The sequence below is a fragment of the Puma concolor genome, chromosome E3, assembly GCF_028749965.1.
Source record: "Puma concolor isolate L17-30 chromosome E3, mPumCon1.1.hap2, whole genome shotgun sequence".
Classification (NCBI taxonomy): domain Eukaryota; kingdom Metazoa; phylum Chordata; class Mammalia; order Carnivora; family Felidae; genus Puma; species Puma concolor.
The window spans coordinates 2,149,644-2,174,752 of record NC_141682.1 but is presented as its reverse complement, the minus strand read 5'-3'; the positions used below and the strand labels follow the sequence as shown (position 1 = coordinate 2,174,752).

General features: G+C 53.1%; 1 protein-coding gene across 6 annotated transcripts in view; it reads left to right on the top strand.

Moving 5' to 3' along the window:
- The window catches only part of SNX8 (sorting nexin 8), a 68,387-nt gene that overhangs the window by 38,517 nt on the left and 4,761 nt on the right, over positions 1-25,109 (top strand). For 4 of the 6 annotated variants that reach the window (XM_086691853.1, XM_086691854.1, XM_086691851.1 and 1 more), the window contains exons 2-7: positions 15,816-16,006; positions 18,704-18,821; positions 19,085-19,206; positions 21,061-21,141; positions 22,319-22,479; positions 22,984-23,116. In XM_086691853.1, the coding sequence (XP_086547979.1) occupies positions 15,866-16,006; positions 18,704-18,821; positions 19,085-19,206; positions 21,061-21,141; positions 22,319-22,479; positions 22,984-23,116 (756 nt within the window). In that variant the 5' untranslated portion in view covers positions 15,816-15,865. Of the gene's footprint in view, positions 1-15,365; positions 15,544-15,815; positions 16,007-18,703; positions 18,822-19,084; positions 19,207-21,060; positions 21,142-22,318; positions 22,480-22,983; positions 23,117-25,109 lie in introns of those variants that run through there. The other 2 variants (XM_086691850.1, XM_086691848.1) reach the window with 1 other exon arrangement.

Genomic DNA, 25,109 nt, shown 5'->3' with positions numbered 1-25,109 from the left:
GATGAGAAAACTGAGCGCAGCGAGGTGAGCTGTCTGTTCTCGGTCACAGAGGAGTCAGGGATTTGCGTGGACACCATCTGACCTCTGGCCCCAGGCATGGGGTGTGCCTGTCCTGGCTCCTCTCCTCATGAGTCAGGGAGGGAATACAGGATTGGGTGTCGTCACGTAACCTGTACAGGTTCAGGCCCCACTGCTTAGCTGCTCTCCAGCGCTGTGACCTTGGCGGGTCACAGCACAGACCTCGCCAGGCTGTGCTGCTAGAGCCTTGCTTTCACGTCTGGTAAGTGTGGGACCACGGTGCCTACTTGAAGTGTTTTCTAGGACTAAAGAGAGATGATGTAGAGGTTCCGCGAGTCTCCCACGCAAAGAGGTTTCGTTGGGAAGGGCCCTTGCCGGAATGGTGGTCAGCAACGCACACAGCTGTCCAGATGGCCAGGTCCATCCCTGCCTTTGAATTCGTGGGTAGAGTGAGGGGTGGGAGACACCCTTCCTAAGGGCAGCTTCGGTTGTTCTCAGCATCCAGTGGCTGCTTCCAGTTCTGACGTGCAGCTTCGTAGCCACAGGGATGACCCGGACCCCAGGGGCCGCTGGAAGTTTCCGTGGCAACGACACCAGCTAGGCTTTTTTGCTTGTGCCAGGAACAGCCAGAGGGTTTCTCACATAGATGATCTTCCCCCTTCTCGGTAGATGTCTTCGCTCAAGATTGCAGGCCGGCTGTGCTCCGGGCCCATTGCTGGCACGGGAGAGTCGTTTGCACAAGAACTGGGGAGAAGACAGGGAATTCGTAAAACATTTTTAACAGCCTTATTGAGCTCTAATCCACATACCACATAATTCTCCCATTTGAAGGACACAATTAACAGAATCGTGCAGCCATCGACATCATTTTAGAGCGTTCTCCTCTCCCCTGGAAGAAAGCCTACACCCACTGGTGGTCAGGTTCACGCTTCAGTCCCCTTTCCTTCTGGCCTGGGCAACTATTACTCTCTGTAGATTTGCCTCTTCTGGAATTTCATACAGATCGAACCGCGTGTTCTGTGTCCTTCTGCGTCTGGCTGCTTTCGTTTTGCATCGCGTCGAGGATTATCCGTGCTGTAGCACGTACGCTGTTGCTTTTAACGGCCGAATAGTATTCCGTTGTATTAAGATTCTGTATTTTACTTTACCCCTTCATCACTTGGCGGACATTGGGCTGTTTCCACGTTTTGGCCATTATGAGCAATGCCGCTGTGAGTTCACGCACAAGTTTTTGTGTGGACATGCTTGTCATTTCTCTTGGGTGGTATACCTGGCAGTGGAATTTAACCTTCTGAGGAGTTGCTGGACTGTTTTCCCGTTTCTCCGTGTCCTCACCAACACTTGTTATTGCCTGTATTTTTTTTTAATTTTTAAAAAAGTGTTATCTATTTTGAGGGAGAGCATGAGTGGCAATGGGGCAGAGAGAGAGGGAGAGAGAGAATCCCAAGCAGTCTCTGCACTGCCCGCGTAGAGCCTGACGCAGGGCTCGAACTCACGAACCGTGAGATCACCACCTGAGCCCAAACCAAGAGTCAGACGCTTAACCGACTGAGCCGCCCAGGCCCTGTGCTTGTCTTTTCGACTGTAGCCTTCCGTGTGGGTATGAAATGGAATCTCATTGTGGCTGGGCATCTTTTCATGTGCTCATTGGCTTTTCGTATATCTTTTGGTGACAAATGTTTATTCACATCTTTTGCCCACTTTTATTAAAAAAAAATTTTTTTTTAATGTTTATTTTTGAGAGAGAGAGAGCATGAGCAGGGCAGGGGTAGACAGAGAGGGAGACACAGAATCCGAAGCAGGCTCCAGGCTCTGAGCTGTCAGCACAGAGTCTGATGCAGGGCTCAAACTCACAACCACGAGATCATGACCTGAGCTGAAGTTGGATGCTTAACCAGCTGAGCCACCCAGGTGCCCCTCTTTGCCAATTTCTTAAAAAAATGTTTATTTTTGAGAGGGGGGGCAGGGGAGAGGCAGAGAGAGAGGGAAAGGGAGGATCCCAAGCAGGCTTCTCTCACTGTCAGTGCGGAGCCTGATGTGGGGCTCGAACTCACAAACTGCGAGATCATGACCTGAGCTGAAGTCGGATGCTTACCGACTGAGCCACGCAGGTGCCCCACTTTGCCTGTTTTTAAAATTAGGTAATTTGTCTTTTTTTTTTAAATTTGTATTTTCAGAATTTCTTTGCATATTTTGGACACAAGCCCCTAATCAGATCCATGATTCATCCGTTATTTTCTGCATTCTGTGGGCTGTCTTTTTCATGTCTCGATGATGTCTTGCAGCACGATGGTCTTTAATTTTGATGAAGTCCCGTTGACCTATTCTGTTTCTCTGTTGTCTGTATTTTTGGTGTCATGACTCATGACTTTGTCTAACCCAGGGCCACAAAGATATGTTTTTATATTTTCTGCCAAGTGTTTTGGAGTTTTAGCGCTTTTAACATGGAACTTTAGTTACCGCGTGTGGTGTGAGGGAGGGGATCTGGCGCATTCTTTGGCCCTTGGAAACCAGTTATGCATGTGCTGTGTGCCATCCCCGTGCCGGGCAGCGTCGGGGGCCAGAGCTCCCTGAACCGGGCTGGGGTGAATGTTCTGGTGTGTGAGAAGCCCACGGACGAGACACTGAGGCAGGTCAGCGAGGAGGCGGAAGTTGGAGAGTAGCGAGGCTCGCTAGACTCGCGCTCGCACAGGGCTTAGCAAACACTTCACTGTCGCAGTAGTGTTTGAACTGATTTGGAGAGGATTCAGCTCAGAAATTCTCAGTGAAGAAGTTCCAGAGGACTTGGAGGGACCTGGAGAGGTGGTTTATTTTTACTTTGTTTCAAGGTAAAAACACTCAAACTGTTGCAGGAAGAGGAAAGCTTTTCTTTGTTGTGCTGGTTGATGAGCCAGATGGTGCGTTATGGCTTTAGTCGGGGGTTTTGCCTTACGTTGTTTTGGGGAAAAGTAGATATAGCTGTGGATTGGCCGAGGGGCTGTGGTGGAGGTGGGGAGCTGCCCCTGCTCAGGGCTCGCCCGGGGCGGCGGCATCGTTGAGAGCCTCCTCTGTGTTATCGGCTTTTGCCTCTGGCTGTGGTTCACCGAGGCACGGTTCCTGTCACCGGCAAGACCTTACTGCGATCTGTTGGTGCGGAATGGGCAAGAGGTTTTCACCCTGCCTGGGAAAGCATAGCAGGCCTTGGTGACTCTGTGGCTTTCCTGTCTGTGTGACTTTGGCGCCTTTCATGCAGTCGGCAAATGGTTTTACTGAGCACCTACTATGTGCTGGGGGCTCTTCTTGACTGTTGGGATCCTAAGCGTGGACAGAATAAGAAAGCCTCTTGTCCCGGAGTTGATGGTCTTATAGTGGGTGGTGGACACTCCTCGGACATAATGAGCCAGTGACCCATGTTAGCATGTGGGGGGCGGAGGGGATGCAGTTGGCACCGAGTACATGCCGTGAGAAAGTGGTGTTTGAGCCACAGTTCAAAGGAGGTGAAGGAGTTGGTCTGCGGATAGTTGTGGAAAGGGCGTCCCCAGTACGAGGGCCCTGGAGCAGTACCCAGGCTCTCACCGGCGGGTGCCTGCCGGGGCTGAAGAGAGGCGAGTGGAGGGGGCAGCAGGACATGCGTCTCCTGGCTGAGAAAGGAGAAAAGAACATTTTGGGGGGCAGTGGTGGATTTGAGGAAACTGCATTACGATCCCTTCCCCTCGGTGATTGCCGTTCTAATCGCAGGCGGGAAGGTCAAATTTTAGTTTTCTCTTTTTTAATGCCACTATGGTACATCTTTATTTATTTTTTGGTACATCTTTTAGATTACCAAGATCACTGCAGTAACGCTCCAAAGAGGGTTTCTGAAGAAAGTCTTACTCAACATGTGTCTGTGTACAAAAGCCATCCAGGGAAGTGTCCGTTAGCAGGAAATAATGTGGCAATTCTCTAGGAATTGATGCTAAGGATAGAGTAAAAAAACCCACAGCGGAATGTTTTGTGAATAGGGCTGTTCTTCACGCTGTTGACAATAGCAGGAAACATCTCATGGGAGAAGGGCTACGTGACGTTTAGTTGCATACCTGAGATGTGATGCAATCGTTATAGGTAACAGTACGTTTTTAGGAATATAGAAGGTTGTAAAGTAAATGGAAAACATTCAGGACGAAATTTTGACTTAGCGGCCACTGTGTTAGACACAGACCCTATCAAGTGGTGAGGGGGACACAGGGAAAACACTGGGTGGGGGGGCACTGCGTGAGGCACCTGGGCCTCCTGCTGATGGCAGCGTGACGTGGGTCAGTCATTTTGGAAAACGGGAAATATTTGCTAAGCCGGACGTAAGAAATCCCAGGATCCAGGAACTTTAAGGAACATACCCAACAGAAATGAGGGGTATGTGTCCACCAAAGGACGTGTGCTGAGTGTTCATAGCAGCACCGTGTGTAATAGGAGAACCCTGGGAACTACCCAGGTGTCCAGCAGCACGATCAGTAGGTCGATGGTGGCCCGATCACGCAGCAGGGTCTGTAGCAATGACAGCTGCGTGCGGTGACATGGATGGGCCTTGCACGTTGTGCTGAGTGGAAGGAGCCAGAAACAGGGGAACTTACGGATTGATTCCGTGTATATGGTGTAACCACAGACAGAAATAATGCGTGGGTCAGAAGGTGGCTGGCACCGTTGGCGGGGGAGTGGCCAAAAGGGAGCGGGCGTGTGTCCCGTATCTCTATGTGGGTGCTGCCCCGATGCTATGCCGGTTCATTGACTTGAACAGATTTGATAGGTACACTCTTCTGTACTCGTGCTCTGTTCCAGTATAAACCAGAAAAAAAAATTGTGTCTGTTGTATACGACAAAATATAATACTTGCATGCACTTTACAGACACTTATGGACACGTGGAAAGCACAAAGACCTACCTGGAATGGATATCCCTCCACTCTAGGACAGTGGTCACCTTCAAATAGGAAAGGGGGCCAGGGTGGGTGTGCATCTGTGACGTGTTTTTTGTATTTAAATTTTTTTTCAGAAAAAATATCTCACAGTGTTCTGAAATCTCCATGGTAGATACACGGAATATGATATTTTCTGTACTTTTACGTCTGTTTGAAATGTTTCACGACGAAAACAAACGTAAGTGCATTTAAATGTATGTAGGAACACAGATTGAGGGGAAAACCATGTTCATGGTGATTACGTTATGTGAATGGCTAAGGTTTTTGCGTTGACAGAAAATTTGAAAGAAACGTCACGTACACCCATGGAAACACACTTTGTATTTAAGAAACTGCCTGTGTGTCTGTTGATCCCTGTGCACGCGGAGAGCACGTGCAAAGTGGACACGGATGTGTACAGATGGTAGGGGTGGGGGGTTTTCTGTATTTAAAAGCCTGGGCGGCTCAGTTGGTTGAGTGTCTGACTCTTGATTTCGGCTCAGGTCGTGATCTCACGGTTTGTGAGTTCAAGCCCTGTCTCGGGCTCTGTGCTGACGGCTCAGAGCCTGCTTTGGAGTCTCTCTCTCTGTCTCTCTCTCTGCCCCTCTCTCCTGTGCTCGCTCTTTCTCTCCCTCGAAATAAATAAACGTTTCAAATAAGATAGCGTAATGGTACGTGAAATGTTCTTGAAAGAAAACTGCGTCCGAAGGGTAGCAAAACCGAGGCTGTGACAGCCTCTGTGTGTTTGGGCTCGAGTTAGGGCTCATTCTTGAAGGACTGTGTGCTGCACACGCGGGTGTCCCTGGTGTCCCCTGGCCACCCGGCCGCCGAGCTCCCTGTCGTGAGGCCATGGCCACCATGAGGACCTGGACACTGTCGCTTCTGTTTCCTGAGAACAGCCGAATTTCAGAAGAACACAGTAGCTTAGAGCAGTTTTTGAGGGTGAGCCTGAGGAGGAGTGTTGCTGTTGAAAATCGAGGACTCCTGCTGGGTCCATTCCCTGTAACTTTGGAGGAAGAGCTGTCACCTGGAACGCTGCTGTCGCTGCTGTCTCTGATGAGTGAGCAGAACAAGGTGGCAGCACACACGAACCCCTGGTCTGTGTCCGGTCTGGGCCGTGGGTCTAGGCGAGGCCCTGAGGTCCTTCTTCCGCTCGTCCTATGACAGCGGTTCTCAAACTGGGGCCTCTGGACGCTTGTTGGAAACTCAGGTTCTCAGGCCCTACCCTAGACTCTGGGGGTTCAACCCAGCGATCCGAGTGTGTTTCTTTCTTTCTTTTAAAAAATTTTTTTGTAAATGTTTATTTTTGCAGAGAGCGAGAGAGAGAGAGAGAGAGAGAGAGAGAGAGAGAGAGAGCATGAGTGGGGGAGGGGCAGAGAGAGAGGGACACACAGAATGGGAAGCAGGCTCCAGGCTCCGAGCTGTCAGTGCAGAACCTGATGTGGGGCTCGAACTCATGAACCGCGAGCTGAAGTCACACACTTAACTGACTGAGCCACCCAGCCACCCCCGAGTGTGTTTCTTTAATTGTACAACATACGTGGCATAAAATGTTAACCATTTTCAAGCGTGCAGTTCTGTGGCATTAAGAACACTGACGTTATTGCACAGCCATCCCTACTGTCCCTCTCCAGAACTTTCTCATCTTCCCAAATTAAACCCCATTCAGTACTGACCTCCCTCCCCCTCCCCCAGCTCCTGATACCATCATGTACTTTCTGTCCCCGTCAGTCTGACGACCCTGGGACCTCGTGGGAGTGGGTCCCAGTGCGTGTCCTCCCGTGTCCATGAGTCTGACGACCCCGGGACCTCGTGGGAGTGGGTCCCAGTGCGCGTCCAACCGTGTCCGCGAGTCTGACGACCCTGGGGCCTCGTGGGAGTGGGATCCTACAGTGTCCGTCCTTCCGTGTGTGGTTTGTGTCACTCAGCCTCCCGCCCTCCGCGTTCACGCAGGTGGCGGCCGGTGCCAGGATTTCCTTGCTTGTTAAGGCTGAGTGATAGTCCGTCGTGTGGCCGGACCACACTGTGGTCGTCTGTCGGTGGACGCGTGGGTCGCTTCCACCTCTCGGCCGCCGGGAATCCTGCCGCCGCGAACGTGGGCGAGCGGGTGTCTCTTCGGGTCCTGCTTCCGGTTCTTCTGGGGATAGACCGGAAGCGGGATCGCTGGTCACGTGTGATTCTGTTTCGTGAGGACCTGCCCCGCGTTTTGCCTAAGCAGGGCACTGTCCGTCTCCGCCTCCGCGTCCAGGGCGTCCGGTCCCTCCGCGTCTTTGCCCACACTTACTTCCTGACTTTGGATACTAGCCATCGTACCCCTCAGTGTCTGGTCAAGCCCAGCAGCGGACCCTGATGCATGTGCCATCTCTTGCCGGTCCCGGTCCCACGTGCTGGTGAGCCAGCAGCCGAGGACGGCAGTAGGGACAGATCCGCGTGGTGGTAGAACGGTGAACTTGGGGGCCATCAGAACGCAACTTCCCGCCCACCGTGCTGCTAAACTCGGATGGCAGGAAGCTTCCTCCCTGGCTGCCTTTGGAGGACACGTGACCTGCCACGGTGGAGAAAGCCCTTTACCCCCCCCCCCCCCCCACCGGGGCTCTCTGCAAGCAGTGAGACCCGGGGGTGGGCCGAGCTGGGGCATAGTTGGGGTATCTGCGGGTGCTTGGTGCTGTCCCTCCACGGTGGGGCGGCTGGCCGGGCTGGGTGCAGCCTCCTGTGTGTGTGCAGGGTCCCCTGGTCTGTGACTTCTGCGTTGGTCAGCATTTGCTGGGGCTTGCTCTCATGAAGTGAGGGTGTGCGTGACCGCATGCTCATTGGACAACTCTTGTTGGTTTCCCGAAGCTTCGGCCTGTGGCGGGTGAGGAAGGGCCCCTGCTGCTGGGGGCTGTCCGGACGCAGAGGGGCTGGACCTCTCCGGCGGCGTGCCCGTGGCAGGACTGCTGCCCAGAGGCTCTGATGGAAATACGGGGGGGGGGGGGGGGGGGAAGGACAGTGGGCTTTGTGTGACGTTTCGTTGCTTTTCGTTTGTGGATAGCTGGCTTGGAGAATCCCAGAATTTCGGAGCCGGACACGTTGAATGCTGCTCACTGACCGTTTCCCTGTGTGCGCTGTAGAGCGGCAGAGGCCCACGCCGGGGGTCCCGCGGCGCGCCGGTGGCTGGCTTGGGAGTGACGCCACTCCCCATCAGTGCCTGTTCCTTCAACACCTGCCAGGCTGTCTTACAGTCACCTGGAGCCAGCACATCTCTGTCGGGTAGCGAGGTGTCCCCCGGGGTGGAGACTGGGCCTCATCCCTGCCACCCGTGGGGCCTCGCTCCGCGGGCCAGCCTGGATCACGGCCCCGAACACCTATTGCTACGGGCAGTTGGTTCTGCCTTTTAGTCCACAGATGCACGAAGGTGGTTCGGAGTGGAGCACGGTAATCCCGAAGGGAGGCAGGGGCTTACTCACTGATTTCTAGCAGGTAGTTACTCTGAGCTCTGGTGTCTCATTTCCCACAAGGGCCGCTGGGGCAGTGTGGAATCAGCCCGAGGCGCTGAGCCTCCGGGTCTGGGAGCCGCTTCCTTCCAGCTTCTCTCGGACCGTGAGTGGCATTTCAAGGCAAGGCTTTGAACTGGGTTCTGGGTTGAGTCCAAACCCCGTGGTTGAGCGCTTGTGTGTCAGAAGGGTTGGAGCAGAGAGGGAGCACCGCTAGAGAGACCTCTGAGGGTTTGTTGCTGACGAGGGCCTGGCCCTGGGCAGGCAGCCTTACCCCTGCATTTTACTGGTGGTAAGTGGTTAGCTCGGAGGGGGTTGCTTGCCGGGCACGCACTGCTAGGAAATGAGAGACTGGGTGTCAACACACACCCGTCTGAGGTCAAAACCCATCCTTTGTCCGGAGCCTTTCAGTATGGGGCCTCGCTGCCTCTCTTGGAAACTGTTACCTGTTGGGGCGGGGTGGGTGGGTGTGCAATTCGTTGTCCATCTGATAAGGGTATTAAGTCCTGTCAGTGAACTTGACATTTACTCCTACAGAAAACCAGACCCTTTCTCCCTGAATTTCTGCCCTTTCCACCTTTCTCCCTGAATTTCTGCCCTTTCCACCTTTCTCCCTGAATTTCTGCCCTTTCCACGGTGTGTGGTCTGTTGCATGACAGGTTAGCTGATCTGGAATGATCTGTTTTCCTTCTTAAACATTTCAAAAGACATGTCCCAGTTTAGGAAACTGATACTTGGAATCACAGCTTTCTTGAGATTAAAACTTTTCCAGGGCCACCTGAGTGGCTCGGTCGGTTAAGCGTCCGACTTCGGCTCAGGTCATGACCTCACGGCTCGTGGGTTTGAGCCCCACGTCGTGCTCTGTGCTGACAGCTTAGAGCCTGGATCCTGCTTCGGGTTCTGTGTCTCCCTCCCTCTTTGCCCCTCCCCTGCCTGCGCTTGCTCGCTCTCTCAAAAATAAATAAACATTAAAATTTTTTTTTTTTGAAATTTCGACCAGAGGGGGCACATGGGTGGCTTAGTTGGTTAAGTGTCCAGCTCTTGGTTTAGGCTCCAGTCATGATCTCACAGTTCGTGAGTTTGAGTCCTGCCATCAGGCTCTGTGCTGACAGCGTGGAGCCTGTTTGGGATTCTGTCTCCCCCTCCACCCTCTCTCCCCCTCTCTCTGCCCTTCCTTTGGTCACTCTTTCTCATTCAGAATAAATAAAATATAAAAAAAAAAAAAAAAAAAAAAAAAAAAGGAAAATAGCAGCTCGGACAACATGGTGACCCCGTTAACAAAAGTAACAATAAAATGTACCTTTTGGGTTCTGATTTTTAAGTGTGTGTGTGTGTGTGTGTGTGTGTATTTCTTTCAAAGAGTGCGAGCATGAGTGGGGGAGAAAGAGAGACAGAATGTCAAGCAGGCGCCATATTCAGCTTGGAACCTGATGTAGGGCTTGATCCCACAACCTGGGATCATGACCTGAGCTGAAATCAAGAGTTGGACACTCAACTGACTGAGCCCCCCAGGCGCCCCTGGGTTCTGACTTTTAGATTCTCTTGTGGTCAGAGTTCAGGTTCTTCAGCAGCCTGTGGTCCTTTGGTAATCATTACTGAGCTAATATGTCTTATATTAGCTTACTTGACCCATCAGGAAGAGAACAAAATCAGTACATGCTTGGTGCTTCCCAAATTTTCTTTCCCTCATTACTTTTATCTTTCCTCTGTTCTTCCGTTATTACCTTGTTTTACATCAAATAGGTATTTTCTAGTGTACGGTTTAAATTCCCTTGTTTCGGTTACTATATTATTCCTGTTATTTTCTTAGTGATTGCCCTGGGAGTACACGTCAACATGTTAATGTGTAACAATCTTGCTTGGATTAGTACAAGTTTAATTTCAGTGGCGTGTAGAAATCTTGCTCCCTTACAGCTCCCTTCCTCTCCCCATTCTGTTATCAGCTGTGCAGATTGTTTCCATATAAACTGTACGCTCCTCAAAACAGATTTATGATGACTGCCTCATACGTTGTCTTTTAAGTCACCCAGAAAAACTTACGGATAAGTTTCTACTGCCTTTCGTATTTACCAGTGCAGTTACCTTTACTGGTGTTCTTTCTTTCCACACGTGGATTTGTCTCTCGGAAGGAACAACACGACTGCTAGTGCAGAAGTGAATTGGCTGCTTTTAGTCATCTGGGGTGTCTTATTTTCTCCTTTGGTTTGCAAGGATAGTTTTGCTGGTTGTAGAATTCTCGGTTGACTGTTCTGTCTTCTGGCACTTTGCATGTGCCATCGCACTGCCTTGCGGCCTCCGTGGCTTCTGAGAAGTGAGCTGTTCGTCTTGCCCGGTTGCTGATCTCCTGGTGCTTTCAAGAGTTTCTCTTGGTCTCTGGACACAGAATGGTGCAGTTTGAACCACGGAGTTGTGACCTGTCTAGTTCTGAATCTCCCTGACTTTATCTTGGGTGGGTTTTTTTGGGTTCCTGGATTTTAAAAATCAAATTTGGGAAAAATTTGGCAGTTCATTCGCCTATTCTTCCCGATCCTCTCTCCTGGGCCGCTCATGTTGATGATGATGGTACAGCCGGTGGTGTTGGTACAGTCGGTTTTGTTGTTGGTGCAGTCGGTGATGTTGGTACAGGTTGCTGAGGGGCTGTTCGTTCTTCTTCATTCTGTTTTCTTTCTGTCCTCCACACCGGACAGTCTCAGTTGACCTGTCTTCAGGTTTGCTGATTCTTCCCTCTGCCCACTCAGATCTGCTATTGAACCTTGCTTGTGAATTTTCCATTTTGTTTGTTGAGCTCCTTGACTCCAGAATCTTTTCCTGCTCCTCTTGTACAATTTTGGTCTGTTTATCCATATTTTCTATTGCTGGGACTGCTCTCCTCTGCATTAGTTCTTTATTTTATTATTATTTTTAGTGTTTTTATTTATTTTTGAGAGACAGAGCATGAGCAGGGGAGGGGCAGAGAGAGAGGGAGACACAGAATCTGAAGCAGGATCCAGGCTCTCCTAAAGTCGGACGCTCAACCGACTGAGCCACCCAGGCGCCCCTCCTTCAGTTCTGTCGAATGAGTTCAATGCCTGGCCTTTCTTGGACAGTTTCTGGTGGTGGTTTTTCCCTGTGTTTGGCTGTACTGTCTTACTTCTTTGCGTGTCTTGTAAACTTCAGTTGTGAACCTGACAGTTTAAATAATATAACGTGACAGCTCTGGGGAAATCACGTTTTCCTCCTTCCCCAAGGTGTTGCTGCCGACCATTGTAGATTTATTTAATGACCTCTCAGAACGAATTCTCTAAAGTTTCTCGTGTGAGTTGTGTGTGGCTGCTCTAACAAAGCAGCACATATGGGGTGGCTTGAAACAACAGGAACGTGTTGCCTCCCAGCCCTGGAGGCCCCACGTCTGAGATCCAGGCATGGGCAGGGCTGCACTCCCTCTGAACCCTGTAGGGGAGGATCCTTCCTGCCTCTCCCAGCATGTGGTTGAAGCTGCCAAGGTGTTCTTGGTCTCTGGCCGTGTCCCTTTGGTCTCTGCCTCCGTTGCCATGTGCCCACCCCCGCGTGTCGGGTGCCTCTGGGTCTTTGTGTGGTCTTCCCTTTTCTTATGACAACTGCAGCCATACTGGAGGAAGGGCCTCCCTACTCCAGTATAACCTCAATTTCGCTAATTATTGCATCAATAAATGTGCCCGGGATTGCCACAGACCTTCAATTCCCAGTGTCCTCAAAGAGCTGGTTCTGACCATTTTTGCTTCTGTAGAAGAGAGGACTCTTCCATTTACTGATGTTGCCTTTTATATTTAAGGCGTGTAGAATTGTCATTACCTGCCATACAATTCACTCATTTAAGGTGTACAATACAGCGTCGTTGGTGTGTTCACGGGGTCGTGCACCCATCGCCATGATCACCTCTGGAGCATTTTATCGTCTCCCCGAGAAACCCCCCATTTTCCAGTAGTCACTGCTCATTTCTCCAGGCGTTGCCCCCCCTGCCCCCAGCTCCAGGCAGGCATCCGTTTGCTTTGTTTCTGTAGGTTTGCCTCTTCTGGAGATTTCCTGTGGACGGACTCATCCCCTGCATGGATTAGTTCACTTCCCCTGAGGTTTTCAAGGTTTACCCATCTTGTAGTGTGAACCTGTTCTTCATTCCTTTCCACGGCGGAAGGAGTCTGTTGTATGGATGAACCACTTTTATTTATCCCCTCACCGTTGATGGGTGCTTGGGGTTCTCCGCTCCTTGGCTCTCACGCCTGGTGCTGCTGTGGGCATTTGTCTCCAGGTCTCTGTGTGGGCACACGTTTTCATCTGGCTTGGGTGTATTTCCAGGAGGGGAGCTGCTGGGTCATATAGCGGCTCTGCCTCTGACACCGAGGAAGTGGCCGACTGTTTTTGCCTCGCGTAAGCCTCTGCCAGCATGAGCGAGACTTTTCTGCACCCTTGCCAATGCTCACTGGTCTTTTTTTTTTCTTTTTTAATTAGAGCCGTCACAGTGGGTGGTATCTCACTGTGGCTGTGATTTGCATTTCCGTGCCGGTTAATGGTGTTGAGAATCTTTTTATGTGCTTACTGGCCACTGGTATATCTTTGGAGGGATGTGTATGCAAATGCTTTGCCCATTTTAAAATTGGGTTATTTCTCTCTCTGTCTCTCTCTTTTTTTTTCTAGTGCGTTGTAAGAGTTCTTTGTATATTTCAGATACCATTACCTTCTCAGATACATGATTTGCACATCTTTTCTCTGATAAAAATGTTCTTTCTCCATTACCTTTTAACTTGATTGTTTCCTGTTTTTCCACATATTCTGTGCTCTAGTTACCTAAGACTTTGTTTTCCCCCCAGACATGCTACCTTTCACTCGTGAAAGTGTAGTACATATCAGTAAATAGTCATTCAGCCAGCTTTCCTTCAGTGCCCTTCTAAGTGCCAGGCTCCCCCACAGCCAGCATGCATCCAGAGCAAAGCTGAGGGCGTCTGTGTCCCCCGAGTTCGTGTCCTGGTGCTGTGTCTGGGCCCCCTGGCTCATTACCTGGGTGCTATTAAAGTTAAGTCACGGTGTATTCCAGTTCGCCCTGGAGTTTGGATCCTCATAGATTGTGCCCGGCAGTGGGAACACTTGGTAGCCACGAGCTGAATGGGTACTGCTGAGCCCAGTGTCTCTGTGTTGTTCGTCACTCACTTGAGTGAGTACTTGAGACACACGTGCTGTCTCGTTGACCCAGGGTATGTGTGGTCCCTGGAGACTGGGTCAGCGCAGTTCTAAGGCCACCAGAATAGTTTCACATGGAAAGGGGCTGGGTTTTAGGATGGGAGAACAGGTACTGTCTGAAGCTGTGGTCTCCACATTTTGGCCATTAAGATATTGGGGACTCTTGATGTACACATACCTCATACACATATATACACATGTACACACATTCATGCAATATACGTACACCATGTACGTATATGGTCGTGCACGCGCTCACTACTCACACTTTTATACACACACTTGCAAATACACACCTGTACACATGTACACCCCTGTGTATACACACACATACTCATGTACATGTGCATTGATACACATACAGACTCATGTACGTATATACTCATACACACTAATGTTCACATACATACACACCCATGTACACACACACTCACATGCTTATATACAGACACTCTCCCATACACTTGAACACATGTACATCCCCCCATCTACACACTCGTGCACATGTGCATTGATACACATACATACCCATGTACACATATACACAGTAGTGTATACACACGTACACACACATGTACGTACCCCCCCATATACACATAAACTCACACACACTCAAGTTCACACACATACATACCCACGTACATATATACTCTTACACACACACACTCAGGTATATACACACACTTGCACACACATTTATACACATGTACACACACACTTGTATACACATATACTCGTGTACATATATTCACCCACTCGTACACATACACATTTGCACATGTAATACGCGTGCAAATATATGCACACATATCTATACACACATGTTTTAGTAAGTTGCATGCACGCACTACTCTAATATTATGTTACATGTGTTATGATATCACAAGAATATAAGTTTGAAAAGAAGGGAACAAAATGCAAATAGAATTATTAATATTTTCTTCTTGCGCCCTGGTGGATTGTTTTGACCCTAGGATATGTGCCCTCACTTGGGAGCTTACTGCTTGTAGAGCACATAATAATTTAGTTTTCGTGTGGACTTTTTATGAGGCCCTTGGGGTTCCCAAGTAAGCATTAAGGCCTTAGTTTATTTTTTTTCTTAAGCTTTAAGGTCAATTAAAAGCAGCTACGTTTTAAATTCTAAAATGCTGAGTAATTTCAGAGGTGAAAGTAATCTGGCCATTACTTCTGTTTAGAATGTAAACCAGAATCTTAAAGTGTTATTTTAAGAAGTAAATCATAAAAAAGCGAAATAACCACGTTGTAGAAAATTTTGAAAAAGAAAAAAATGTACACTTTGTTGTGGTTATTTATAGCAATAGCAATGTTGATCAGACTCTGACCCCCTCTCCCGCTATGGGATACCTTTATTATGTATGTAGCGTATGTACGTATACATATATTTTGACATTTGTCTTGAGGGAGCACGAGAGCATGCGTGCTTGGGCAGGGGAGGGCAGGGAGAGGGAGAGAGAATCTCAAGTAGACTCCACACTCAGCACAGAGCCTGATGTAGGGCTTGATCCCATGACCCTGGGATCATAACCTGAGCCGAAACTGAGTCGGACACTCCACCAACTGAGCCTCCCAGGAGCCCCTATTACAGGTTTTAACCGAAAAGAACTCTTTTTCTTTCAAACTCTGTACTAAAAGCCAAACTGACTTTTTCCTGTGACTTCTGTGTTTTTTAGCCTGTAATCTCTCGGACCTGTGTTTTGCTGCCTTGTGAGTGATGTGTAAGGAAGCTGAGGTTTGAGGGCCTAATTCTTTGACTTGTGTGATCAGGAACCATGGCTCTAAGCAAGATGTGGGTTTTTACCTACGTGGAATTGGAATCATTGCTTTGGCACGTGACGTCATGCGTGTTCACTGTGGAAACAGTGGGAGAGAGAAATTCTACGGCTCTTAGTTTTAACCTTTTCAATTCTAGAGAAAAGGAGGGCTCTTTTGCACGTAACTTGTGAATAGTTCACTTTCTTCTATTCCCAGGTTGAAAACTAGATCTGACTGGTCCTGGAAAGGGGGGTGTGTCTGCTGATTCACGAGCGGGTGGACGCCTCATGGCGTGGGGACTTTTCGGGGCACAAGCTCCGCGGCCTGAATGAACGGGGGTGATGTGGCCACGGTCCACGTGCGAAGCTAGCACGCGGCGGGGGCAGGCCCGCCGTGGCAGCCTCTGCTTCCGAGCAGCCGTTTTTATTGGCCGGTCGCCTTGTCCCCTCCAGACTTGCCAGCGCCCCAGGTCAGCGAGTGGAGGGACCCACACCCCAGTCGAATGCAGATGCCGCAGGGGAACCCGCTGCTGCTTTCGTACACCCTGCAGGAGTTGCTGGCCAGGGACACCGTGCAGGTGGAGCTCATTCCCGAGAAGAAGGGCCTCTTCCTAAAGCATGTGGAATACGAGGTTTCCAGCCAGGTAAGGGGCAGAGCGCGCACGCGCGTGTGTGCGTGCGTGTGTGTGTGTGTGTGTGTGTGTGTGTGTGTGTGTGTGTTGGAAGGAGGTGGGAAGGGGCGGGGACACGTTAGGGCAGGGGTATGAGGAGGAGAAGGACTGCAGAGAGTCTGCGCTGGGCTTAAAGGTGAGACCCAAAACTCGACGCTCAGAGCCAGGGTGCCCAACAGACATCTTCAGAGCCTGCGTGTGCGTGTCCCTGGGTCCTGTTCTGGCTCAGCCACACCCCTAGCCCAGCCCGCTCCCCTCTTCCCTGCGTCTGGGATGCTGCTTCGTAGGAGCTCACTCGTCTTCTGAGCACCAGGTGCGGGCACACACCGGCCTGGGAGTGGTTTTGTAGTAACTGGGAAATCCTGAGGATAGAGTGGGGGCTTCCGGCAGCGAATCCAGTTTGGAGGGCAGGACTGGTGTGTCCACCTCATCTCCGCTAAGGACGCCATCTGACCTGTTATCCTGCCCGCCGATATCGAACTTCACGAGGCGTCTGGCACCAGGACTGCGAGTCTGCATGGAGCACACTGATATCCCTGTCCCTCTGTCTGTCCTCTTTCTAAATCCCGGTGCCGTTAGAATAAATACTGGGGGCGGGTGTGTGTGTCTGTTCTCTTTCTATATCCCAGTGCTGTTAGGATAAACATTGGTGGGGGGAGGGATTTACTCTTCAGAAACTGAGGAGTAAGTCATTGACAAGCCGGCAGCATCCTGGGTCTTGTGCAGCCCCTCTGTGTCAGGGGGAGATGTGCAGGGACAGGTAGAGCAGGGCCCCACCGGTGAGAGGGCCGCCCTGGTGACGGGGCCCCGCCACTGTCAGGCTTCGGTCGTCATCCAGGGAGGAAGTGCGTTTTCCGAACCGAATGGCCGTGTGCATGTGCCATGGGAATCCAGAATCACAGGGTGGTTTCTTTCTTTCCTTTTTTTTTTTTTTTAAATGTTTTTATTTATTTTTGAGAGAGAAGGAGTGAACAGGCGAGGGGCAGAGAGAGAGGAGAGAGAGAGAATCCCAGGGAGGCTCTGCAGTCAGTGCAGAGTGCTCGAACTCATGAAATGTGAGATCTTTAACCGGAGTCGAAGTCAGGATGGACCCTTAACTGACTGAGCCACCCAGGTGCCGCTGTATTTTTTGTTTTTTTTTAATGTTTTCATTTATTTTTGAGAGAGAGCAGGGGAGGGGCAGAGAGAGAGGGGGACAGAGGATCCAAAGCAGGCTCCAGGCTCTGTGCTGTCAGCACAGAGCCCAATGTGGGGCTTTATCCCGTGAACCGAGAGATCATGACCTGAGCCAAAGTCGAACCAACTGAGCCACCCGGGCGCCCCAGGAATCACAGGGTTTTTGTTTCATGGTGTTTCCAAGCTGCGGTCACCGAGGCCTGTGAGTAAACTTAGTTCTCCCATGCCTGTGGTTGCCATTCCCCCAGGTGATGGCGCATCAGAGGGGCGTGAGGTTGGGCTTCTGGCCTTTTCCGTCTCAGTAACGTAATTCCTTAAGCACGTGTGTCGTCTCGTAAGGAGGCAGCCCTGCCGGGCGGAGGGATCAGCCTGCAGGTGTTCAGGCAGAGGGGCCACGCGTTTTGTCCTGCATCCCGCTCGCCGGAGGCTGGGGCAGATCCAGAGGGGGCGCAACACATGCAGTCCCCAGCACGTGGCACAACTGACTTTGTGTTTTTTTCATGTAGCATGTTTAATTTTTTTGTAGACTTTGGGGGGTAGTTTTAGATTCACCGCAACATTGAGCTGAATGGGCAGAGATTTCCTGTAATTCCCCGCCCCCCCCCAGACTCCCCCGTTATCGGTGTCCCCCAGATGGTGGATTTGTCACAGCCGGTGACCCCACACTGACACGCTGTTATCACCCGGAGTCCATGGTTCACGGGAGGGTCCCTCTGGGTGGGTGCACGTTCTGTGGGTTTGGGCGAACGTGGGACGGCAGGTGTCCACCGTCCCGTGTCCCTCGCGCTGTTCGCCGCCCTAAAAGTCCCCTGTGCTCCCCCTGCTCCTCCCTCCGCCCTGAGCCCAGGCAGCCCCCGTCTTCTGCCTGCGCAGCTCCGCCTCTTCCAGGACGTCCTGTCGTTGGAATCACCTGGCCTCTCTCACTCCGCAGTATCATTTACCACCAGGGCAGCTTGTATACTTCCCAGGCTAGCAGCTCGTGCGTGTCCATTACGTGGGCCCTTCCAGTAGGTCCAGGTCGTGCCTCTGTCGCGTGGATCCCTCGTGGCACCCGCGGTTTTATCTGCCACGGGGCAGACGGACTTGCAGTCGGACGTCCGTTCCATCCGCCCCCCTCGTCGGGGTCTGGTCTTTGTCGACCGCTGGGCCCGGGACGCTGTCGCGCCGGTGTTGGGGCGTGTGTGGGAGGACGGCCCCGGCCCCCAGTGGGGAAGGCCTCCGGTCCGAGCGCTGCCTTTGAGGGTGGGGTGGGTGCCGGCTTCGCGGCTGAGCGCTCCGTGAAGACCGCGGTGGGGGCTGGACGTGAGGCCCGAGCCGCGCGGTGCCGGGAGGGAGGAGGGCGCCCGTCCTTGCCGTGGAGGCCCCGTGAGCGGGGATGAGGCCCTGCGTCGTGCGTGGGTTCCGTCTCGGGGCGGGGGGGATGGGAGGGAGGGGAGCGCTGACCCGGGGAGGTTTCCGGCGTCCGGCGTGAGCGCGGGCCCTCTTGTCTTCTAGCGCTTCAGGTCCTCCGTGTACAGACGGTACAACGACTTCGTGGTTTTCCACGAGATGCTGCTGCAGAAGTTCCCCTACCGCATGGTGCCGGCCCTTCCGCCCAAGAGAGTGCTGGGAGGTAGAGCGGGCTCGGGCGGGGGCCGGGGCGCCCGGTGCGAGACGTGCGCGGGAAGGCCGGGGCCAGCTAGGGTGGGTGCCGCGGACCCCCTCGTTCCCCACTGGTGGCGCCCAGCGCTCACGCTGGGGACCGGCGAGGGGCGGCTACTGTGGGCTACGACAGAAGGGACCCGGGCTTTCCCGTCACGTCTCCAGATGGCCGGGGTCAGGGGGGTGGGGGGCGCGGCGCAGGCCGCCGGCCGACCCCTTGCTCTCGGTCTGCAGCCGACCGCGAGTTCATTGAGGCCCGGCGCAGGGCCCTGAGGCGCTTCATTAACCTGGTGGCCCGGCACCCCCCGTTCTCCGAGGACGTGGCCCTCCGGCTCTTCCTGTCCTTCAGTGGCCCGGTGAGTATCGCTCTGCTGTGGGTGCGCCCCGAGTCTCCCCGCGTGAGTGGCGTTCCTGAGCGTGCTTGTTCCCCTGCCCTCCTTGTTTGGGGGCCCTCGGGGAGTCTGCTGCCCTCGTGGTGCCAGGAGTGACATCTGCTCTCCTCCCAGATCACGGGGGTGTAACGTTACGAGGCGCCCCTGGCTTTGGCTTGGCGGGGTTTTGTGTATCCAGGTAGAGGGTTCTCTGCACGGTCGCCGTGGGCACTGAGGCTCGGTCACAGAGGCTCTGTTTGGGAGGGGTTACGGAAATGCTCGAGACCCCAGATCAGGATGAGCGATTTCTGGGAAGCGAAAAGAGCCACCTTAAGTACCACTGGAAGGCTGAGTTGAGTTATATATTTTCTTAATGTTTCTTTTTGAGTGAGAGAGAGAGAGAGAGAGAGCACGCACACAAGGGAGGGGCAGAGAGAGAGGGGAACAGAGGATCCCAAGCAGGCTCCAGGCTCTGAACCTTCAGCACAGAGCCCAACACGGGGCTCCAACTCCCGAACCGTGAGATCGTGGCCTGAGCCGAAGTTGGACGCTTACCTGACTGAGCCCCCCAGGAGTCCCCTGAGCCGAGTCTTTCTAGTGGAGCTGCAGCATAGACCTGCGTGCCGGGACTGTCTCCGCGTGGACGTTAGTTTCAGTTAGAAACCCGGCGGCCGTGGGCGTCCCTCTGCTGTCTTGCAGTGTCCTTGTTCACAGTTGTGGAGGAAGTCACTGCCTGGTCCCCAGGGCGGCCGGCTCCGCCTAGGAAGAGGGTGGGGTGGGGGTGGGGCTCCAACACGGTAGCTTTCCCTTCCCCAGGGACCTAGGAGGGGCTCGATCCCACACTCCCTTCCCCTGCGGGAAGATGAGACACACCGAGACCCTCCTTGAGAAGGCCGCTGGCTTTCCCTCTATGCCAGCCAGGGGTACCTGTCACCTTTGCCTCTTTTATGGGACCTAAAGCAGTCGTTCAGGGGACGTTTCTGTGACTGCCTGCCCTTGAGCTGGGAGTGTGGGTCTTCTGAACGCTGGGTGGACAGGTTCCTTTAGAGCAGGGATCTTCATTGCCACAAGAGGAACGTGGTGGGACGTGGGAGCTGTACACGGCTCACGACAGGGGAGGGTGCTCCTAGACGTGGAGCCGGACGGCGCCCCCATTCTAGAGGCATGAGGCTCCTCTGACCCCTTGTTCTCACACAGGTAGAGTGTCCCTATGGCCTCCTTGACTCTTTTCTCTGGTAAAACGAGAGAATTGGGCCAGATGGTCTTCAGGGCCTCTCTGAAATTCTAGAATTCCTTGACCCACAAACAGCTGCATGTTAGGATCTTTGCCTGTGTTTCCCGTGGCTCTTTGTGGGTCCTTGACGTGGACTGCCACGGAGGCCTGCTGTCAGAGGGCCGGGCTGGGCCCCTGTGTGCTGCCCACCAGCTCTCCCGGGGCTCTGTGGGCCTGGGGCCCGTGGGTCTGTGTGCAGGGAGGAAGAGACCTCATCTTTGGTCCCTGTGCCCCACGTGGGTGGGACCTAGCAGATGTGATGAGCCCGACGGCAGCAGCACGGACGCCGTCCCTGCCGTGTGCGTGCGGTCTCTGTTTCCTGGAGACAGGTCTCCCCTCCGGAGCTGCTGTTAGGTCAGGCTTTCCTGTCTGTGGACGGCCGTCCTGAAGGTGGAGGTCAGTGGAGAAAAGTCCGGGAAGAGATTCTGGATACTTACGTGAGAGCAGATCCGTGGAAACCTGGCTCTCTGGAGGAAGGACTACATCCTGCCTTTCGCTGACTTAATGGGTCTCAGGCAGACGCTGCTGCGGCTGGTGGATGTGGTGTTTCTGTCTTCCTTTCGCAGGACGTGCAGAACAAGTTGAAGGAGTCGGCTCAGTGTGTTGGAGACGAGTTCATGAGCTGCAAGCTGGCTCCTCGGGCCAAGGTACCGCTCCCGCCGCCACACTCGCCCCCCCCAACCAGGGCGGCGACCGCGTACCAGCTACCGCCCTGGGCCTCCCCCGCGTGCTGGAGACGACACGAAGGCCCGCGGCGTGGTTTTCTCATCGGCTCTCCTTTCAGACAGCGGGTGTGCTGCCCATTTCCCAGATGGGGAGACAGGCTCAGAGAGGCTGTCGTCTGGCAAGGTCCCAGACTTCTGAGCGGCCTGCCCGGACGTGACTGAGGCTTTTTGTGATTCGGGCAGACACTGGCTTCGTCACTAGCTTCTTGGATTTCAGGGGAGTGATTGTCACATTGGTTTATTTTAAAATTTAGTCTGTTCTTTTTTTCAAAAAGAATTAAGGTAGCTGTTGGCTAGCTTTTTTCCTTTCCTTTTTTAAATTTTTTGATGTTTATTTTGAGAGAGAGCGAGCCAGAGCGATTGGTGAGGGGCAGAGAGAGGGAGAGAGAGGATCTCGAGCAGGCTCTGCATTGTCAGCACAGAGCCTGGCGTGGGGCTCGATCCCACAGACCGGAGATCATGACCTGAGCTGAAACCAAGAGTCGGACGCTTAGCTGACTGAACCCCTGGGCGGCCCTCCTTTCTTGTTCAACTGCTTCTCCATACAGAAATACATGTATCTTACCTTCATTTCATTCCCTAAGCAGCCTGTTTTCTAAGCATTATCTAGTTAATGTTACGGTAAACGATGGTTAATATTAACAGGTAGTTAACAGTAAAGCTGGTGAGAAGTTGATTCTTGGGGGAAAGTGAGGGCCCCTGGGAAGCCCTGCCTCGAGGGAAGGGCTAGGACTTTGTGATTGTCACTCTGAGCTTGAGGATTAGTACTTGAAGGTTAGTACTTGAAGGTTAGTACTTGAGGATTAGTACTTGAAGGTTAGTACTTGAAGGTTAGTACAGGGGTGTGTTTCGGCAGGACGTCAGTTTGATCCGGCTTCAGCGGACACTAGGGGCCACTCCTCTTCGTGTCCGTGGTGTGTGGGTGATGATGGGCTGTTTCTTTCCTGGACCAGAAGGGAGGCCCAGTGAAGTGCCCCCGTGGCCTGGTGTCTGGGCTCACTGGCTGCTCAGTGGGTACCGTTCTTCCCCTGCCGACGGTCGTCTTTTCCCCAAGGCACTTCACGGCCAGTAACCCACGGCCTTCTCTCCTCCCTGTCAGGACTTCCTCCCAGCCGACATCCAGACTCAGTTCGCTGTCAGCCGGGAGCTCATTCGAAACATCTACAACAGCTTCCACAAGCTTCGCGACCGGGCCGAGCGGATTGCGTCGAGGGCCATCGACAATGCTGCTGACCTCCTCATCTTCGGGAAGGAGCTGAGGCAGGTGCCCCCAGCTCTGCAGGGCTCGGTCAGGTGGGGAGGGGCCTGCCGATGTCCAGGCAGAGGTGCTTGCCCAGAATCCCCTCCGTTCTGACCTGGTTCACTTTGGAAAGGGGAAGCAGAGAGTTGGGGAAATGGTCAGTGATGTTAGGAAGAAGAAAACTGAGGCATTTAGGCAGGGAAACGTGGATCCCTCAATACGTGAGTGTGCACCACTATGTCACACGTGTGTCACATGTATGTCACACGTTCTCCCGAGGTCGGGACTAGATCTGAGAAGGGGTCGATTTCACTGGGAAAAGGACACTGAGGGCTGTTGTCAGCATGACTCCGCCCTCCCCCGCAGGCGCTGGGGGTTGCTGGCCGGGACTGGTCCCGAGGTCTGGGGGAGGGGCTGAGGCCCGGCCTTTCAGACGCACGTCCTGGGTCACGGGTTGTCGTGGCGGACGGCCAGGTCAGCTCCCAGGCCTTGAGTGTCTTGTCGTCCGTCTCTTTTTCCCCTAGTGCTTTAGGGTCTGATACGACCCCGCTCCCCTCCTGGGCCACTCTGCACAGTAGCACGTGGGGGTCCCTGAAACAGGCACTGAAAGGCCTGTCCGTTGAATTTGCACTGCTCGCCGACAAGGCCGCCCAGCAGGTGAGTGAATTTGTTCTCCACGGTGTCCGTTCCGAAGAACATTCTGTACCTGGGGAGCACACGCGGGACATCTTCTCACGTGCACTTCAGAGGTCAGAGTCTGCGGCGAGTGGATTGCCGGGCCCCGCGGGAACTGCACATCCCCGTCAGTTCCGAGCAGCTTCCTGTGAGCCGTTGACTCTGAAGAGGGTTGCTGATGACGAAGACAGATGGGGTCTGATCTTCAGAGGGTTGACTCTGCTGAAATCAGATGCTGTAACTGCCCTGGCAAACGTAATCTCTGACTTCCTCAGATACCTGTGGGTGGACCAAATAGTTTCCGCTGTGCTGTCCCAGCCAGCAAGTATTTGGCCCCTCGGTCACCCAAGAGAACAACGAGTAAGCTGCAGCACCCCGCGAGAGCCCCCTCGTACCCCCCAGATACCCAGTTAGACTCCGGAAATGTTGCCGCCATCCACACGGGTGCGGTGTGGTCGTTGGGGATCGATTGGAAGGTGCGGTGTTCACTGACAGCCGGAAAGGCTCATCTGGGTGCTTTTATGCTGTAAAACTGCTACGTGACTTTGAGGGTGAGCATTTGCTGCCCAGTTCTTGGGGAAACGGTCTTTCCCTAACCATCTAAAAACTGTCTAAAAACGGTAGATGGTTTTAAATAAATTAAAGCGATGTACTTGGGAAAGCCTTGCTGCCTCAGACGCAAAGCTCCTTAGTAGCAAGCCGGAGAACACAGTGATGGTGGCCGATCCCCAAGCGTGGAATTGGGGGATTTTCAGGCTTCACGTGGGGCCCTCAGGGGCCCAGGATATCTCTGAGTGTTGAAGAAGGGATCTGATCTTGTTGCGGGTAGGGAAAGTCCCGGGTTTTCTTCCTCTGTGGTTCTGGTGCCTGTGTGTTCCCATTAGAAACTGGTGTTGGCGTTTCTCGGAATTGGTGCCGGGCCAAGTCCGTGTCCAGGTCTGCGTGGCGCCCACATTTCCACCGCGGGGAGGACCGGGCACGTGGTGTTGGAGGTGTGGCAGCGTGGAGAGGGAGCCTGCTCGGTGCGCGGCCGGTGTCTTGTGCTGGGACGTGGCTCAGGTCCCTTTGGTCTCAGGCCTGTTTCTGGTCCGTGAAAAGGAGGGGGCTGGATGAAGTCATTAAAACACTTCTCATTTAACCTGTTGAACTTTCCTCACAGCTGATTGTAAAATGGAAAAGTGAAGTTATCCTGGTTGCGGGGATCCTGGGCCCCAGACAGCTCCTTCTTCAACAAGTAGCCTCGTGGCAGGGGTGGGGGTGTGTGTGGGGCGCACCGTGAACCCCCCGAGGTCACGCAGAACGCGGGGTGGAAATTCCAAACTCTGTCGTCTCCGGTGGTTTCCGACTGAGATTTGGATGCTGGGTTTCTGCGTTTGAAGAGGGAGACAGGGTTCGGGCTTCTGATGTGCAAGTTCGTAGTTTGAAGTTCCCCCCGGCTCCGAGATTCTCTGATATCTCACGGAGGCTGCTTTGAAATGCGACGTCTGAGGAAGTGCCACTTCCTGAATGTTGCTCTCTGTCCGCGGTGGTTTTCACGGTGAAGTGGAATTAGTGTCGTCTTAATGTGAAAGTGGATCAGAGGCCCATCAGGACTTTGATCCAGCACAGCCGGGGTTCTAGTCACTCTGGCCGTGTGAGCAAAGGCATGCGAGGGAGGGTTTTCCTCACTCTGTCTCCACGCGTCCTGGCTTTGTTCTCTGCAGACTGTGAGGAGATCTGCATCACCGCAGCCCAGCGAGACCGCTGAGACCCAGAGCGGGCCGTTTTCCTGCGGACAGGATGGCGGTGTGGGGTCTCACGCGTTGGGGCATCAGACTAGAACGAGGACCTGGGAGCCAGGGACGCGAGCAGGAATGACCCTCAGGCCCTCCTACTACTAGACGGGTTGGGGGAGGCTCCATTCTCCTGGGCCCCCCTGCCCACTCAGGAAGGAACGGGGCACCTGTGGATCTCTGGTGTTTTCCTTTCCAGGTTT